This window comes from Pundamilia nyererei, unplaced genomic scaffold (assembly GCF_000239375.1).
Source record: "Pundamilia nyererei isolate P.nyererei 1_Seehausen unplaced genomic scaffold, PunNye1.0 scaffold00250, whole genome shotgun sequence".
Taxonomy (NCBI): Eukaryota; Metazoa; Chordata; class Actinopteri; order Cichliformes; family Cichlidae; genus Pundamilia; species Pundamilia nyererei.
Window position 1 is genome coordinate 561,628 of NW_005187651.1, and position 17,335 is coordinate 578,962.

Here is a 17,335-nt window from a genome sequence, read left to right on the forward strand (position 1 = left end):
ATCTTTTGAAGATGGCACTGAGAATTTTGTATTTCAATTTGTTGTAATCTTCAATCACAAATCTGTATTTGTAATTAATAGAATAATTACTGCAGGTATAAGCTTGGTTAGTTTTCCATACTAACATTTTGTTTAGTTCATCTTATGTTAAAGGGCAATCTCATGGGAAATATGGGCTTACGTTTACTTATTAATAACAACAACTGATTACCGAGTACGCTGAGGGCAGGAAGTGAAATATACTAGGTAATACTGCCATGAAAAAACTGTTCATGGCAACAGTGAACAATATGTAACAAGCTAAAGTGTATTTGTATGTAGAAAAAAACTTAACTGGCTCATGAGTCCTTCCAAGACACAAGAAGCTATTATAATGTCATTAATCTGAAAACATAATTGGAGACAGACATCTGCATTATTCAACAGCACCCTTCAGTGGGCAAATACTGTCACTGCATTTAAGGGTGCTGTGTGTTTGCTGCTGGGCAACGAAGGCTTCAATTTCAGATTCATTCCAGCCTGAAACTGAAACACTAATTGAAACATTAACTCAGACAAGTTTTCTGTAGAAAACAGAGGTTTTAATGCAAAGTGGATAATCCACCAAGGAACCCACTGTACACGCTTAGCTTATTTTACACTAAAATACAAAAACAATCAGGTTACCACAGTTTACACTACATGATACAACAATAGTCATGGATTAGTTAGCGCTTGGACAACTGAGAAAACTTAACCCAATAATGAATTCAGTAGGAAAAGGTAACCTGTTACCATGTGTGTGTGTTTGCCCCCACCCCATTTCAAAGGAATAAGGTGCACACGAACTTCTGGAGTAAAAACTAAAGCTCCACCCACTTTAGTAAAACCTGGATTTATCAGTGTTCCAGCTTTCTCACAGCACACAAAGAACTCATCAGTGACCATGCACCGCAAGCAAGCAGTCAACTAAATGTTTCACATGTATTATCTAACAGACACGCAACACTGAGACTTAAAACATCTATTGTGTTGTGTTTCACATATAAAACAGTTTCACATCATGAAGACGCTCTTCCAACACAGAGGCATATCTGAAATCAAAACAAACAAGCAAATATTAAAAAATTCAATGGAGTTCTCCCCTTAAACTGTAGAAAAGTGAAAAGGAAATCCCAATTTAGTCTCTACAGACTGTTAATTCTATAAAGCAAAGAGAAGGCAAGGTTTCAGTGTCCATCAGTGATGTTCAACAGTTCATACACTTTCATCAAACCCATTGTAACAACATCCACGGTACTTTCAAAACAAGATACAGCAGAAACAGCTTTCCAACACCATTTTTTAAATTTTAAACCAGCACTTGTAATGAAAAAAATCTAGTGATGTAATCTGAAAATCTGGAACTGTTGTGCTCGTACTCACAATACAATGAACTGAGCAGTTAAGCTGATCTCCTTTTGTCTCGACAGATCAGAGAATAAACAATAAAAGGAACATAACAACTTATGCACTCAAATAAAAGGCAAAGCAAATAACATTACTTATTGCCTGTGTATGTCCGATCTTTGAACACTGACCAACCCTTTTTAAAAGTTTATAGAAAGATAAGATTGCTTAAATTTTACTTTTAACTTTTGTGTGAGTTATAGTTAAGTCATGTGTGTTATGACATCACAAACAGATTTTTAAAAATATTCTGAAGACGAACATGTTTACAGACTCGTTGGTGCTAAAATAAATAAATCATCTGTAAATCACACTTGTGTGCTGGCACGTGACTGCAAGCAGTCTTATGTTTTAGCATTTTGTGATATTAAAATGGTAAAGAAATGAACTGTAGCTGCTTTCTTACTGTAATAAGAGTCATAGTGGAGTAAGTACTTTCCCAAGAGTAGGCCAAAGACACTAAACCCATTACAATAAGAACCTGACTGTAAAAGATTACTACTCATCTTAATCAGAATAACCTTAAAAAAATAATAAAAACAAACAAACAAAGCCAAAACCTCCATCCTTTCAACTTTCCTTAGACCAACAAATCTTTGACCACCTTTATTAAAAGGCGCTGTGCAAATATTTTATTTTGAAAGTTTAGTGACTGCTCAGCAGTTCCCATGTTTCCCTCCCTGCAAACTGTGGATTTGGGGTCTGTCTGCAGCAGGAGACCACCACACTGACAAGTGTAGGAAAACACAAGATGAAGCAAGCAGCATCTGGACTTTCAAGTTAATAGAATTAGTATAGCACCTTTAAGAATAAGAACCTGCCACAATATATATGAAGAATAAAAAATATATATTTTAGCTCCCATAAAGCATTCAGAGAATGCAGCATTTCATATTTGACCAGTGAGAAGTATCCCAGTCACTGGTTCCATATTTGGGGGGAAAAATAAGGTGACCTGCTCACTGATTCTGGATCAGCAGCACAGCACAGGAAAAAAAAAAATCAATGACCCAGTTACTGTAACCCAAGAGTTAAAATACGACGTACCAAACATGTTAATGAAGTTTACAAAAACAAAGCCTAAAAACATATAAAAACAACATACTGTACAACATGTATACATATTCTATACAACAGACTGTAAACACAGCTATCTAGTGGTCATGTATTTTGATACAGTAGCTAGAATGTTAAGTGATGACTGCCACAAGCAGCTCCAACAGCAGAGCCAAACCAAAGCCAGGATCCTGTTATTGATTGATACCATTCACATTCAGGGAGAGCTGGGTGATAGCCCCAGAGGTTAGTGGCAAGCGACACTGTTCGAATGGTTTAAAACTTATGTGCAAATTTGATTATTCAGCAGATCAAACTGGAAGGAGCAGACTTTTTTTTCCCCTGTTCAAATTGTAACACATTGCAACTGGTTATCAAGTCTGCTCATATTGCACTTGATAACCAAAATAAACAGCTAATCTGAGCTCTTTTGTTTCACCTGAATTAGTTGAAATCAATTCAAACAAATAAACTGAAGGACCAACAGTTTTCACTGATGGAAGCTAAAAAAGAAAAAAAAAAAAAACTACCGTGCATGTTTGTAATAGTTTGTAAACAGTGCAGTAGACAAAGAAACTTTCTGACATTGGTTTGGCCGTACTGACTAATTTTTTCACTGCTATGCATCAAAAATGCTCTGAAAACAAACCAACCAAAAAAAAAAAGCAACAATAAAGTTAATACTGCCAAAGTCCTGTCTGAGATGAGGCGGTGTGGGGCTTTACACGGAGATCTCCTGAGAAGGAGAGCAACACAGCCTGGAATCTGAGGGCGAGTCCTTCTGAGAGATGGATGGAAGAAAAAGAGGTGGAAAGAAGGTGGAAGGATAAAAGATGTTAATGCTGGCATTCAATCATAATACTATTTCACCTATACAACCACCAATAATACAGAGGAATCATGAAAACTGCAAAAGCAGAATGAAACGTTACAAAAACAAAATGCGTGCCTTTATGAATTAATAAGTATTTTCTAATAACGCAATTACCTACAAAATTATAACCATCAGTGTTTAAAATGGATTCGATTATGATTATTCATTATCCGCTTCTTGTATTATCTCTGCAAGAAGCAGAGATAGACACGTCATCTACCTGCACTAACTGGTGTCACCCATCCACAGCAATGGACAGTGGACAGAGGTGAAGATCAGAGAGCAGGTAGGGTGGAGTGGGTGAACACATACGTCAAGGATGACAGAAGGAGAGCAGCAAGAGTTTACAAGACCTGGTTTGGAGACAGTAGCACTAACAAAAAACACAGGAGGCTGAACAGGAAGTAGCAGATTTTTATTGGGAGAGATCAGAATGGATTAGTAGTGAGTGTATGAGAGGGACATTTCCAGCTGAGTGGTTTGGACAAAGAGAGGCGAGCTTGAAATGGTTTAGACATGTGCAAAGGACGAATAGTGCATGTATAGCGCAATAGATGTTAAAGATAGAGCTGTCAGGAAGGAGGAAAACCACAGAGAAGAGTCAAGTATGTAGTGACGGAGAACATGCAGACGGCTGGGATAGGGTGAGATGGAGGAAGATGATCTGCTGCAGCAACCCCTAAAGGGAGCAACCAAAGGAAGAAGAGACACGTCCTCTTTATCGTCTCATTTTTATAGTCACTAAAAGCCAAATTCATAAATGAAATTAAAACATGATTAATTCCACAGCCCAATTTAGTAATGAAGCCCAATATGCTTTGTTTACACTGATGGATCCGCATTAAAAAGCCCAGTCTTTTAGGTTGGAGAAGAGTAGATGAACTAGACAAGCAGATGAAATTCCCATTTAGACGTGACAGACTCTAATGCAGCGGTCCCCAACCCCCGGGCCTCGGACCGGCCGTGAGTCGTTTGGTACCGGGCCGCGAGAGAGGCTCAGGTGTGAAATGTATGGTTTTCAGGGTTTTTAATCGGTTTTCAGCGTTATTTTGTTATCGTTTTTATCGTTAACTCGGTTTTTCTGGGTCTTTTCACGTGTGTTATGAATAAATCTTTTTTTCGGTACCGGTACTAGTTTTATTTTGTTGTATTTATCCGCGACACCTAAAAGGCCGGTCCGTGAAAATATTGTCGGGCATAAACCGGTCCGTGGCGCAAAAAAGGTTGGAGACCGCTGCTCTAATGCATGTAATAAATCTTCATACATAGTATTAAAGATAGGAAATGAAAACACATTTAAAGTTAAGCCTGTGCAACTTCCTACAAAAACAAAAAAAAAGTAAATATGGAAAATGACAGTCCTAACACACAAAATTGAATTATTTGCAATAAACAGTTTATCATTAGTGCCTGGAAGAAAAATAATTAATTAAAATTTGAACATTGACTTTTAAATATATATTAAGCAAAGACGAGTGGATGATGAAATACCTTGGAAACCTTCAGAGCTTTGTCTTTGTGAAAAGCAAAATCTGGGTTTTTTACTACCAGTCCTGCTTTTCCCAACAAAGGACTGTTCACCTACACACACACACACACACACACACACACACACACACACACACACACACACACACACACACACACACACAGGAAACAAAAGTATCACTGTTTGACATGACAGAGTCCTGGCTTTAAATACCATTTAGCACATGATGTTATCATATTTCCAAGGAAAAGTTAAATTTTGGGATCCCCCGTTTTGTAGTTAATACAAAAATGTCAGTGTTAGAAAAACAAAAACAGACTTACTGCTTGTAAGATGTCGTTCTCTTTATCAGATTTTCTTACAGTTCTGGTGAGAGCATCAGGAGAGATGTGTCTGACTCGTCTCTCTGCAGTCAGCTGCTCACCTCGAGCTTTGCGCTGTTACCAGAGGAGCACGGGGCAACAGTAAGAGACAGCAAAAGTTACATATGGATATGTACAACTTCATTATTAGCACTAAAAATCAACCTGTAAGCTGATTCCAGTAATGCCTTTTTTAATATTTATATAATATTTGGTGATCACAGGTTTTCTGAACTGTCTTCCTTCTTTTTGTTAATGCATATAAATTTTCATAAAAATCAAGTTTAATTATTAAACTTCATTTCTCAAGACTTCCCAGAATTATTTATTACTTTGATGAAGCCACCAAAGGAGCGGGAACGCGGGTGTTTCTTGCTGGGAGCTGGAGGGACCTGGCTGCCCTCATTGGTACGTGTCCCAGAGTTTGTCTGTTTGACTAACTGCACACAAAAACATCACATTACATTTTATTTCAAAAGAAACTGAGCTGTCAGATTTTAGTATAGTATGAAGACCCTTAAGCGAACCTGTCTAACAAGTTTCTTCTTCTTGGCAGAGTCTGGCATGTTGTGGTGGACGTGTCTGAAGAGCTCCTTCAAAGCCTCCTCTGTATATTGGTTAGCTGGTGACTGACACTGCTCCTGAGAGCCGGGGCCCAGAGCAGCTGCCCTCTTCAGAGGTAGTACTGTCCGCTGAGCAGGGGAGCTGCTGGTCGCCAGAAGCTCCAGATCATCCTGACAGAGCACAGGACAAGTCAGACTGTACACTTGAGGGCACACCGTTTGTATTAGAGCCATTACTGCACATTAATGCAGCCATTTATTCTAAATGCTTTTTAAGGTTTCACACATAATCACACTTGGATGTATCAGGTACAATTTGGGGCCTCAATTTGACATCAAACCTGCCCTGCTAAAACCAAACCTGAGCATAACCATCGTCATACTTTTCACTGACTGTAAAAAGTAAGAGGAAGTGAAGAAAACAACTTAAAAGTTGTCTTTGAATTTTTATTGTCTTTTCAATTAATTTATTGTTCCAAAATTCAAAAGCAGGAGAAATGCAAAATAATGTGAACTTGGTTCACTAACCTTGGTCTGCAGAGCCTTGGTCCCAATGAAATGCATTCTAGCGTATTCCCGCAGGTAGACTGGGGCCTGAACAACATACAGCAGAAAGATGTGCCTCACTAAACCAGTAACATGACATTTTTAAAACCCTGATTAATTTTCAAAATGTTCAGCTGTTAAGTCACACGTTTGTCTATAATCACCCTGAAGAGTTTCTGTGAGTGTTTGATGAGAAAAGCCATGCTGCTGTTTAGTTTCTTCAGATTGTCTTTAAGGTCACCAGCTGTCATCTAGAGCAGGAGAACAGAATGAAGAAAATATAAATCTTACCAGTGTAAAAATGCAGGTCTTTTAACCTTCATAGGATATTGTCATGAAAATGTAGACTCACTAACAAAATGTATTTAACAAGCTTTTCAAATCTCTGTAATATAAGATCTGATTACATGTTACATTTTTCCAGGTTTGAATCAGCCTCAATGTATTAATTTATTATTTTCATTGATGCTGCTTTTTTAAATTGCCCAAGTTCTAACAACATATAAGCCCCTCCAATAAAGACAAAATGTGGGTTTTTTAGTCTGTGTTACAAAACATGTGCATTCCCTTAAAATCCATCAGCATGTCCCAAACATTTGATTCTATTCATGTGAACGTAGTGTTTTCAGTGGGATCCATCAGGATACGCGCCATCCTCCACTGCATGAATGGCTGATGTAAAAACTATTTAGCTTCCAAAATGAGCAAGACACTCTTGATCTATAATTTGCAAAGTTTTTATTTCTTTTTCTGAGAATTTTTAATATGGAGTAAATTATGACTCTTACATGTCTAGGCCAGAGGACGTGTGGAGCAAACATGAGGGCCAGGTTGAAGGAGGACATCTTGTTCTTGTCCTGCTGCTTGGCGGTGTGGTAAAGCAGGTCCAGCAGCAGTTTGAGCAGTGAGCGGTTGGCCTGAGGTAGGAGCAGGAAAAGAAGCTGCAGGGCTTCAATCTGACGCTCCTTGTTGGGTATCGTGGTCTTGTTGCCTTGTTCATCAAACAGAGTCATGTCTAGAAAAAAAGTTATTTAAAACAGACAAAATAGATTAGAGTGGCTATGTATTAAAAAAACACAAATGTTTCACCAAAAACATGACAGAATTATTAAATGAGAATTGTACCTCTGTTCTAAAGTGAGAAAATAAAGGTATAACCAAACGTGTGTTTGTTTATATACCTACCAGCTATTTTGAGGTGAGCATGAAAGTGTCTGTGTGTCAGCAGGGGCTCCGGCAGCTCTCCCAGGAAAGTCTTCAGCAGCGTGGCCGCATCATTGGGATGAAAGTCCCCAGACTCCAGGTTGAAATCAGCCCCACTGTTGAGGAGCTCCTTCAGGGCCTGCTGTCGAACACTGTTTCCAGGCACCCGAAACAGTCCCTCAACGTGCAGATCTAAGTGTGCAAGACCAGAATAATCGAATGTCATCATTCTGGATCAGTTTACGGATTCACCATTCCTGGATGGCATCAAAACAAGTAACACAAGTAAATAAAACAAGTAAATAAAAGTCAGATCCGCTACAAAAAAACTGAATTCAAACGTTTGGCACCGCAGAAGGAAAAATGATTGTCCCTCAAAACAGATCATTTTCCGAATTGTACAGAAATATTTTGGATTTAGGGCAAGTGATGTTAACCAAGAACAACTAGCTTGCAACAATGAACTGAAATCCCCAATGCAATTGCATTCCACGTGGCCAAAGATGTGTCCACTACTCACACAGAGACACAAAAGCTTCAATAAAATGGTCAATGTACTCAGACAAAACAGACGTTATCCTGTTCTGTAATTATTTTTCCGAAAATGGAAATACTTCTACTCTATGCAAAATGATCATGGTAATCGTTTTGCACATAATTGCGCAACCCTATTTAATATGGCTGATTGGAACAGTTAATGCATATGGTGCAAACACGTATTCAATTTGAAAATATGCTGACTGTTAAAGTCTTTTAATAATCACCACATTTAGCAGGATATTTCAAGCTTTAAAAATAAGTCAGTTTTTTCTTTGCACTTGCACTCAGTGTGTTTTGTCAATGTATCCAAACAGTATGAAGAAGTTGTGGCAAACGTGTAGTAAGAGTTAACATATAGTACATATTAAATAAAATTTGCAGTGCTAAACTTTCAAAACGGATTATCTTGTTATTCTGCTCTGAATCCAAAAATGTACTGCATGATTGTGACCTCAGGAGAGTTTGTCTAAAAGAGTGCACAAACTGAGAAAGCCTCTTCACAAATGAAACACGGCCAATGTTGCAGCCAGTGTAGCTGCTTTCTACATGAGCGAAGAGGACACGGATGTATTAACAACTGATTAAGGAATCTGCGAATATCATTTAAATCACTCACTTTTACTCAGGTAATCAATAAGCTTGTACATCTGGGCCATGCAGCTTTCTGTCAGACAGGTTCCAAACACAAGGCTCTTATCTGTGAAAGCATGAAAAAGGAGATACTAAAGATTAAAGACCTCTCAACAAATTTGCATATTCTGCATGCGCTTTCAGTTTTCACCACAGTCGTAACCTAGCTGAGTGTCTGACCTTTGCGTTTAAGAAAGTTGAAAGAACGGAAAAATCCTCCATTTCCGCCTGTTGGGGTCTTGGGGCTGTCCTCTCCCAGAAGCTGTGCAAACTCTGACCCAGGAAGATCAATTAGTCTAGTAATGTTACTGAGCACCAGCTCCAGGAAAACATCTGGGTTCTCATGGCGGAGTTTCTCAACAAAAAAGTCTGGGTTGAAGATGACTGGTGGTCGGCCAGCACGAGAAGCCCCAGGAGATTCCTCATGGTTGATCACCATACTGTACACTGTATTGCTGAGGAGGAGATGCATAAGGTTAACACATGTATGCAAGTGTGAGGAGGACACTTTACATTTAGATTTAGCACTTTTATCCAAAGGGCTCTGGAATTGGTGTCTCATTCAACTATTTGCTGATACACCCATAACAGTGAGTCACCATCCAAGGTGGCCTTAACAATTTGGGATTCACAGTTTCACCCAAAGAAATGTTAACATAAACAGCAATAAGGTGTACACAAACTGTCTTATATATCTGATCTTCAAAATTAAACATCTCAAGCAAAGTTTGATAAGAACTTTAAGACAGTAAGCTACGGCAAACAAGATTACTTTGTTATTTAGCTCGTTTTACCTTCTGAAGAAGGTGAATGCATACACAGACACGCGGGACAGTGATAGCGTGTATATTATAGATGTTAACCTAGATCCATTTTAGCTGATGTGAAGTAGATCAGCCCAAACACATTATGTACATTCAAGCAACTCAGCTAACATTGCCAGTGCTTTATGTTCCCACTAGTATCCGATAATATTTTTAGACGTAGCTATACATTTAAATTGCTCCAAAACTGTAACTAATATAATGTGTGGGTGTTTTAAACTGCATTACGACGACGACAAGCTGATGACACGCTGCTGTGCCACTACACTAAAATGACCAAGCTTGTTGAGTGGCAGTTTATCACTCTCATTAACAAAACGCGTTTTCAGCAGTTTAAAAACTCCATAGTTCAGCAATAAGCGTAAGAAACTCATCGTCTATGTTAATACCAACAAAATATTAAAAAATCTATTTCGTTTTTACCTTCTTTTTTCTGTGTTTTCATCTGCAGCTTTACTTGTAGCCATGTTCAGTTTGAATGCTCGGCTGTTGTCTTCTGGGCACCGCCTACGTCGTCAACCATTGGTGGTTGTCGAACTCGGGGCGTGACACGAGGGCCATGATTTGCATGTCTCTTACTATGATTGGTCAGTTTGAATGTAGGGGTTAATAGAGAGGAAAACGATATCAGTAAACAAACAGAGCTGAATGAACTAAATATTCAGCTCATTCAGCTATTATATATCCGCAAATTTTACACAAAATATCAGCCAGGCGTCAATTCTTTTTTTTTTTAAATTACAGTTACTTTTGCGTTGTCAAGTATGACCTTATTATTAATAGTAGTAGTAGTGATAGTATTAGTAGTAGAATATATATATGATTTAAAACTGCCCATAGGTGTGAGAATGGATCTCTGCCACGACAGACTGGCAACCTGGTGTACCCAGCCTCTTGTCCTATTGCAGCTGGTATAGGCTCCAGCCTACAGATTGGGTTCTCATTTTTTCCAGATGATTGGGCACCATGGAGAAGAAGAGAAATTTAGTTTGTTGTGAAGAAGTTATGTGGAGCAGTTACAAAAGTTGAAAAGTGATCATATAAATGGGGGTTTAAATTTTCAACTGATAAGACTAAAATAATGTTTTTACGAGGAAAAGAGCTGGTAATAGTATCAACCTCAAATTAAGTGGACAAGAGTTGGAAAGAGAACAACCTAAATTTATTGTATTTTGGTTTAATGAAAGGGTGACATGAGCTGTAAATATTAATAGTAATAATAATAATACACACGTGCATATTAAACATAATGAGGAAGTGACAGAAATTCTTTGAAAACCATTTAGTATTAGTATATATAATCCAAAACCATTGGATTATTCAGGGCAGTATTATATCAGTGCTCCATATAATTCTCCATAAATGGCAACAGCATGTAACAGCTCCATATAATTCAGCGGCAGGTACAAGTCTTCATAAATTCAACAATATCCATTATCAGTCTCTAAGACGCTCCATAAGTGCATTTAAACAACCCCGACAGCAACATTACAGGAAGTGATGAAAAGAAAGAAAATAAACGCTACTTCCATGGCTGCAGGTGTATCAAATAAAGCACCTAGGCACGCAGACTGCTTCTACAAACATTTGTGAAAGAATGGGTTGTTCTCAGGAGATCAGAGAATTTGAGCGTGGCATCGTGATATGGTGCCAGCTGTACAACAAGTTCAGTCATGAAATTTCCTCGCTACTAAAAATTCAACTGTTAGTGGCCAAAGGGATCACCAACTTTCTGCAGAGTCAATCACTACAGACCGCCAAACTTCATGTGGCTTTCAGATTAGCTCAATAACAACCGTAGAGAGCTTCACAGAATGGGTTTCCATGGCCAAGCAGCATCCAAGCCTTAAATGCAATGCAAAGCACCGAATGTAGTCCCTTCTATATCTAGGGTGTTCTGTATAATGTTTGATCATGATTATACTTTTTTTTAATATATTTTTTCTACAGTAAAAAAGTGACCTTGGATTTCATATATTTCTTACACAGAACATGCAAATAAAGATTTGAAAATATTTTGTAGCTGTTGTTGAAGAGCTGTGTCAGAGGTTTGCTCTGCTGTGACAGAGCTGCTGCTGAACAACAAACTAGTTGTTAAGTTATGAAGTTAATTTCCTTCTCATAAAAAGTCTTTATGACACAGCAACATGACTGTTTAGTTATGTTGCATTTGTGCACTTTGCAATGTAATTACTTCTCTGCTTTTCTGTGCTTCGAGACATCACTTCTGATGAGTGTGTGTTTAATGTCCACAGTGTGACAAAGTGGATCTGTAGTCAAATCCATTCATTGTTAAGTTGTTTGTTTTTTTTTTATCCCTACCTATTAAAGTAACTCTCTCAAATTACACCAGCCAGGAGCGCAAGATCGGAACAAATGAAAATTAAAAGAATCGATTCATTCAATTCAACACACTTTTATTAAAATTTACATGGGTAAAGACCATGTGAGGCATTTGCAGAGTGCAGTAATCACTGTCACAATGCGCGTTAGGCAAACTGTTGAAAGAGTAACACTATTGTGGTGGTTGGATGGCATGTCTTTCTGGTGACAAATTCCATACTAAATTCAAACATTGTCTGTGGATCACGTTGTCATAAAATATATACAATTTTCAAGGTAACTGTGTGCCACAGATTTTTTAATTCCTATTTGGAATTACTTTAATTTAAATATAATTTAAATATTCTTCTCCTGAAAGTGAAACTGACAAATACACATGCCATAAGGCCAGTGGCAAAAAATACTTTTGGTAACAACTGACAGGGTCACAAAACTGACACTGTGCCTCTTCAGCCTACGTGTTCCTTACATTTTTACATGCTGTTGCCATTTAAACAACCTGCATAAAACAACAGGATTCCTGGAGCATTTAAAACTAGGTCACTGGTTGGCCCAATATTAAAGGAGAGGATGCTTAAACATTAAAAGCATATGGACTCTTCCTTCAGGAATGTTGCAATGCTATGGAGGAATTGTAGCACTTGGAAGAATTAAGCATGCTAGCTGACATGAAAATTCAGATTCAGAAGTTTCCATTCAAACTGAGAGAAAAATGGAGAATAAACACAAACAAGATTCTTGAGAGGACTGACCAAAGAGCATGTCTTCTAGATATTGGTAACTTTATTGAACATCAGATTAGGATTATACCAGACCCAGTTTTTGGAGATATACAGGATTTACAGCTGCAAAGGGAATCATAAAACCTATTAAATCTCAAATAAAATTGCAGTTTAAAAGAAACACCTTTGTCACTCATGTTTCTCTTAAGAATGACTGTAAAATTGCTTCTTTCAAACATGACAAGTCTCCTGTCAAATCAAGCTTTTTCCTGTCTGTATTGTGTACAGGATGGTCATATATTGGAACAATGTCGACAGCTATAGGAAAAAGGTCACATGGGGAAAAATGAGACTTTATAAAGTATAACTGACTGTTTGACTGCACAGTACAGAGTCCTGCCTATTGAGTGTAGTACCAGCAAATGTGACAGAAGAGACTTCTCGTTAAAAGGTTTCTTGAAACATCTTCAAAAAACTAAAGAAGTCGATTCACTTTTCTCTTTAAGCTCCTTCGATCAGAATAGAATGTTATCATTTAGAATGGAATATCATGAAGAATCATATTTTATCATGCAGAATGTAACATTATCGTCTAAAATAGAATGTCAAAATATGCAAGAAAATTTCAACTTGTCAAATGAAACATACTCAAGTATGGAATGTCACAGTGCCGAATGAAATGTCATCATATACAATGGAATATCATTGTATAGAATGGCATTTTATCATGCAGAATGGAATTTCATTGTCTAGCATGGTAAATAATCATGTGGAATAGAACATCATCATGTAGAACACAATGTCATAGTGAACAATTGAACCAAATGGCAACACAAACAAACCCACCAACTTTACGCTCTGAACCACTGAACAAGTGAAACGTATAAATGAAATTGATGATTTATTTTAGTGAAGAACACAGTAAATGGAGCTGTGATAACTGGGATATGTATTGAGAATACCTGATTGGAGGCAGGCATATGTCTGTGATATGTAAAGGCGATCAATCAGCATGTGTTTTTCAGTAGTTGCAGGAGCAATAAGTTGCGTATATCCTCTTGACTAACATTTCATAGATGCTTTTTTCCCTCTTCTCATAAGTCTCCACAAACAATGACTGGTTGGTGATTCGTCATGTTCAATGAGTCCAACAGGTTTTGCATTTGTGGTAAAAACCTGTTGTGGCTGTAATTTGGTGGTCTGTATACAGTTGCAATCAAAGCTCTGACTGGTGATTCAACTTTGAGGACAACAAATTCAAGGTCAGTCACATTTTGCAGGTATTTTCAGGCCTCAGCTCTAAGAGTTTTCTTATAGTACAGTGCAAATCCACCACCAAATCAAAATCAAATCAAATCACTTTTATTGTCACATCGCATGTGCAGGCACACTGGCACAGCACATGCGAGTGAAATTCTTGTGTGCGAGCCCCACAAGCAACAGAAATGTGCAAACACAACAACACAAACCAGCAAATACAAGAATGGCTACATCTGAAACTAATAAATATATGTACAATATATAATAGGTGTGAATGTGCGAGTGAATGTGAGTGTGAATGGTTGTCTGTCCCTATGTGTTAGCCCTGCGACAGACTGGCGACCTGTCCAGGGTGTACCCCGCCTTTCGCCCTATGTCAGCTGGGATAGGCTCCAGCGCCCTCCGCGACCCTGAAAAGGATAAGCGGAAGCGAATGGATGGATGGACAATATATAATAGTGTATGCATTTCTGGATGCCATTTACCTTTGCCGTGTCTGTATGGTTTGTGTAAGAGACGTGTCTGCTGTATTGTTCCAGCTGGAGGGAGAATGAGAGGATCCAGACAAGTGTGTTTCTCAGAAGCAAGTTTAGCATTGGGTATTTTGGTCAGACATCTTACATGTTATATACTTGTCAATAAATTTGTACACATGGTCTTTGAGGTCGCTTCCTAATTCAGGTGGATCTTTGACCTAAACCAGTAAATGGATATGAGGGCTACCTCTAGCCTGAAACTCCATTCTATAGAAGTCACCTTCTACAGGATCAGATTTGCCATTAGGGCATCGATTCTCTTTTCAAACATGCGCATGACAGTGACAGGTTTGTATCAGAGAATTTCACACTTTGAATTCCAGTCAAGCTCTGAAAACTCCACTTGTTCACTTTGTTGAGTTTTTATGCCTTCAACAACCTCAGGCCATTTTATTTCAGCAGTCCAAAATGTCAGGAAAAAAGTTGGCTATCCTAGCTGTCTGACCATAGCATGGATATCTTTCAGTGACCTTCTCCCAATAGACTGGAGTACCTCTCAGAGGTTTGATGAAGCGTGTTCATCTTTGTTATCTATCAATTTCACCACTTCATCTTTATTCTGAAGCATTCTGTTAGAGTTTTAGATTCATCTTTGGTGATTGCCTTACTTTTGTGCAATTGAATTGACATGCTGTTTGTAGCCATGTGTGTTTCTGTCACAAACTGTGAAAAAAATAAGTTGCAAAGCGTGTATCTGCAGAGAACATCTGTGAATTAAAGTACATGATTGGGGACAGTTTAATTTGTCTGGCTTTATCTAATCTGTTCTGTCCAGTTGCAAACTGCTCAAGAAAGGTCATGGCTTCAAGTTTAGGAACAGAGAAAAAGCCAACAGGTTTATTTCCTTGGGCAGGTGCAAAGGTAAAAATTCCTTTGCCATATGATAACATTTCCTGTGCTATATCTGGTGGTTGCATACAGGTATCCAGAGAAAGACCAGGTCAAAGTTCCTCCTTTTTCTTCTCCATATCCTTTAATGGCTCTTATTTGAATTTGACTGTTCAAGCTCTATTTGTTCATTTACGTTGTTAGATGGCTGAAGCAGCTCAGCTGCTGTATCCTCAGTGGTTCTCCTTTCTGGCACAATTTGGTGTTCTGAGTTTCTGGGCTGTGCACCCTGTATATCTGCATCAGGAGTGCAATGTTCTGTCTCTATTACCTGATTATCTGTGGGATTTTATAAAGTAGCTTCCTCATCAATTGACACATCTTTGTATTCTGAATATATTTCTTTTAGTTTTGATAGTCCTGCTAACACATTCTTTGTGTTCAGTGTAGAAGTGCTGGTATCCTTTGTACCTGGTGTGCCTTTTCAGTTTTACCTGCAGGAGTTGGCCTTCATTGCTGCGTCTTTGGAGGAAGTTTACTGTGGTTTCTACATCTGATGGTAAACAAACAGCCCCACGTATTGCTCTTTGCTGTCGTTTGGGCAATGCGATGATTTTGGCAAATGGAAGAATTTTAGCAATCAGTTGTTGTTCAAGTATATTTAATTCACTCAGTTCAGCTGGAATGGGTACTAGTGCTAAAATGTGTGCCACTGCTTTTTTTTAGGTGGCTGTCACAACTGTGGCAGATCCACTCTTGCATTCTTTGTTTTGGAAATTACAAAAAGTTGCGCTTTCCCTGTCACAAACATGGACACATTTCCCTGTCAAGCAAGTAGCAACAACGTGACTATTTCTAACACTTGTTGCAGTGTTTAATTTGATCAGGAAACAGTTCTGTGCCACACTGTACAGACATGGGTGGGCCCTAATCGAATTCTTTCACGGAAAGCTAATATGGCAGCTTGCATCAGTGTTCACTACACCCTATGGCTGTGCTTCAGACTGGAGTTTGCTGGCATTGTTGTGAGCCAGCTGTATTTTATCTTCATTCTCAGTGCGCAGTGCAACTTATTATGTATGGAGAAAAATCCAGTTGTGGTCATTTTGTGTCTCTGGTACAGGACACTGTATATGGTGCAGTCTGAATTGTGGGTCATTGTGATACCTGACATGAATTGTTTTTGTTTGTGCCTGTAGTTTGGATCAGATGCGTACCTTCTTTTTTATGCTCTCTTCCTTTCTCTGACACCATCCTCTCTGTATTTCTGGTCCATGTATTTTCTTTTCTGTCTGCTTTGAAAATCAGGATCTGTGGTAGATCTTCTGATAATAGTCTCTTTTTGTTTTGAAAATGAGGATCGGTTTGGTACCTCTTCACCTTATGGGCTTTTATTTTTCCTTGAATATGAGGATTTGCAAAATAATAATTTTTGTTTGTGGTAATGACAGTTTTCAGCCTAATGAGTTTTCATAGCCATCTCATCTGAAGGACAGCTGGCATATCGTTGTTCTCATGTCCTTTTTATTTTTATTTTTTATTTTTTTCTCTTTTGTCTTTGCCTCTTTAGCAGATGAAGATTTGTCTTCAGGTTGTACATGCTGCCTCTGACTTGTTTTGGCTTGGCAGATCACTTACTTACGTCGTTTATTTAGTTTGCACACATTTTCTGCTGTTTTGGGGTTTTTATCTGTGACTTTGTCTTTCATTTAGTTCAAGATGTTCTTGTTCTTTCCTGATGCTGCCTGTTGGTTCAACAGATGTTTCAAGTTGGTCTTCAGATTTGATTTGTAGCCCTTTTGTCTTCTGATGAGTCTAAAGTACTTTGTAACATTGTCATGTAGGTTTGGCCTGATTCTGGTTGAGGCACTTGTAGCAGTAGCTCTTTGTGTTACCTGAGTTGACTGTCCAGGATGTTCACTGTGAGTGCTGATACTTTTGAACTGGTGCAAACTCATATCTTTCATAACTGCCACAAATTTAAAGGTCACAGGGAGTTGATCAGGTCATTCATGAGTGAAAGTGAACCTACTTCACTTCCATACCTCCTTGATCTGCAGGATCTAGGACTGAGCAGCTCCCTCTGCAGCTGGATCCTTAGCTTCCTGTCTGACAGACGCCAAGTGGTCAG

At 38.4% G+C, this 17,335-nt stretch overlaps 1 protein-coding gene across 2 annotated transcripts; it reads right to left on the bottom strand.

Moving 5' to 3' along the window:
• Positions 1–572: 572 nt before the first annotated feature.
• On the bottom strand, positions 573–10,026 carry arhgap19 (Rho GTPase activating protein 19). 2 transcript variants are annotated; one of them, XM_005749598.1, is made up of 12 exons: positions 9,939–10,026; positions 8,872–9,146; positions 8,678–8,758; positions 7,504–7,713; positions 7,107–7,333; positions 6,483–6,569; positions 6,301–6,366; positions 5,737–5,943; positions 5,542–5,649; positions 5,171–5,284; positions 4,850–4,939; positions 573–3,262 (listed from the first exon to the last, which is right to left on the bottom strand). In XM_005749598.1, the coding sequence occupies exons 1-12, from the start codon at positions 9,980–9,982 to the stop codon at positions 3,206–3,208; spliced, it is 1,566 nt and encodes a 521-aa protein (XP_005749655.1). In that variant the 5' UTR covers positions 9,983–10,026; the 3' UTR covers positions 573–3,205. The 2 variants fall into 2 exon arrangements, with proteins under 2 accessions (XP_005749655.1, XP_005749654.1); XM_005749597.1 differs by having other exon boundaries at positions 573–3,265.
• Positions 10,027–17,335: the final 7,309 nt, after the last annotated feature.

What these genes read in the sequence shown, in the direction of transcription:
- arhgap19 (XM_005749597.1), bottom strand. Translation starts at nt 9,982, where the DNA reads ATGGCTACAAGTAAAGCTGCAGATGAAAACACAGAAAAAAGAAG. An exon ending in AGAAGAAACTTGTTAGACAG is followed by an intron (nt 5,650 to 5,736) that starts GTTCGCTTAAGG and finishes TTTTGTGTGCAG; the next exon opens with TTAGTCAAACAGACAAACTC. An exon ending in CCTTTGGTGGCTTCATCAAA is followed by an intron (nt 5,285 to 5,541) that starts GTAATAAATAAT and finishes CTCTGGTAACAG; the next exon opens with CGCAAAGCTCGAGGTGAGCA.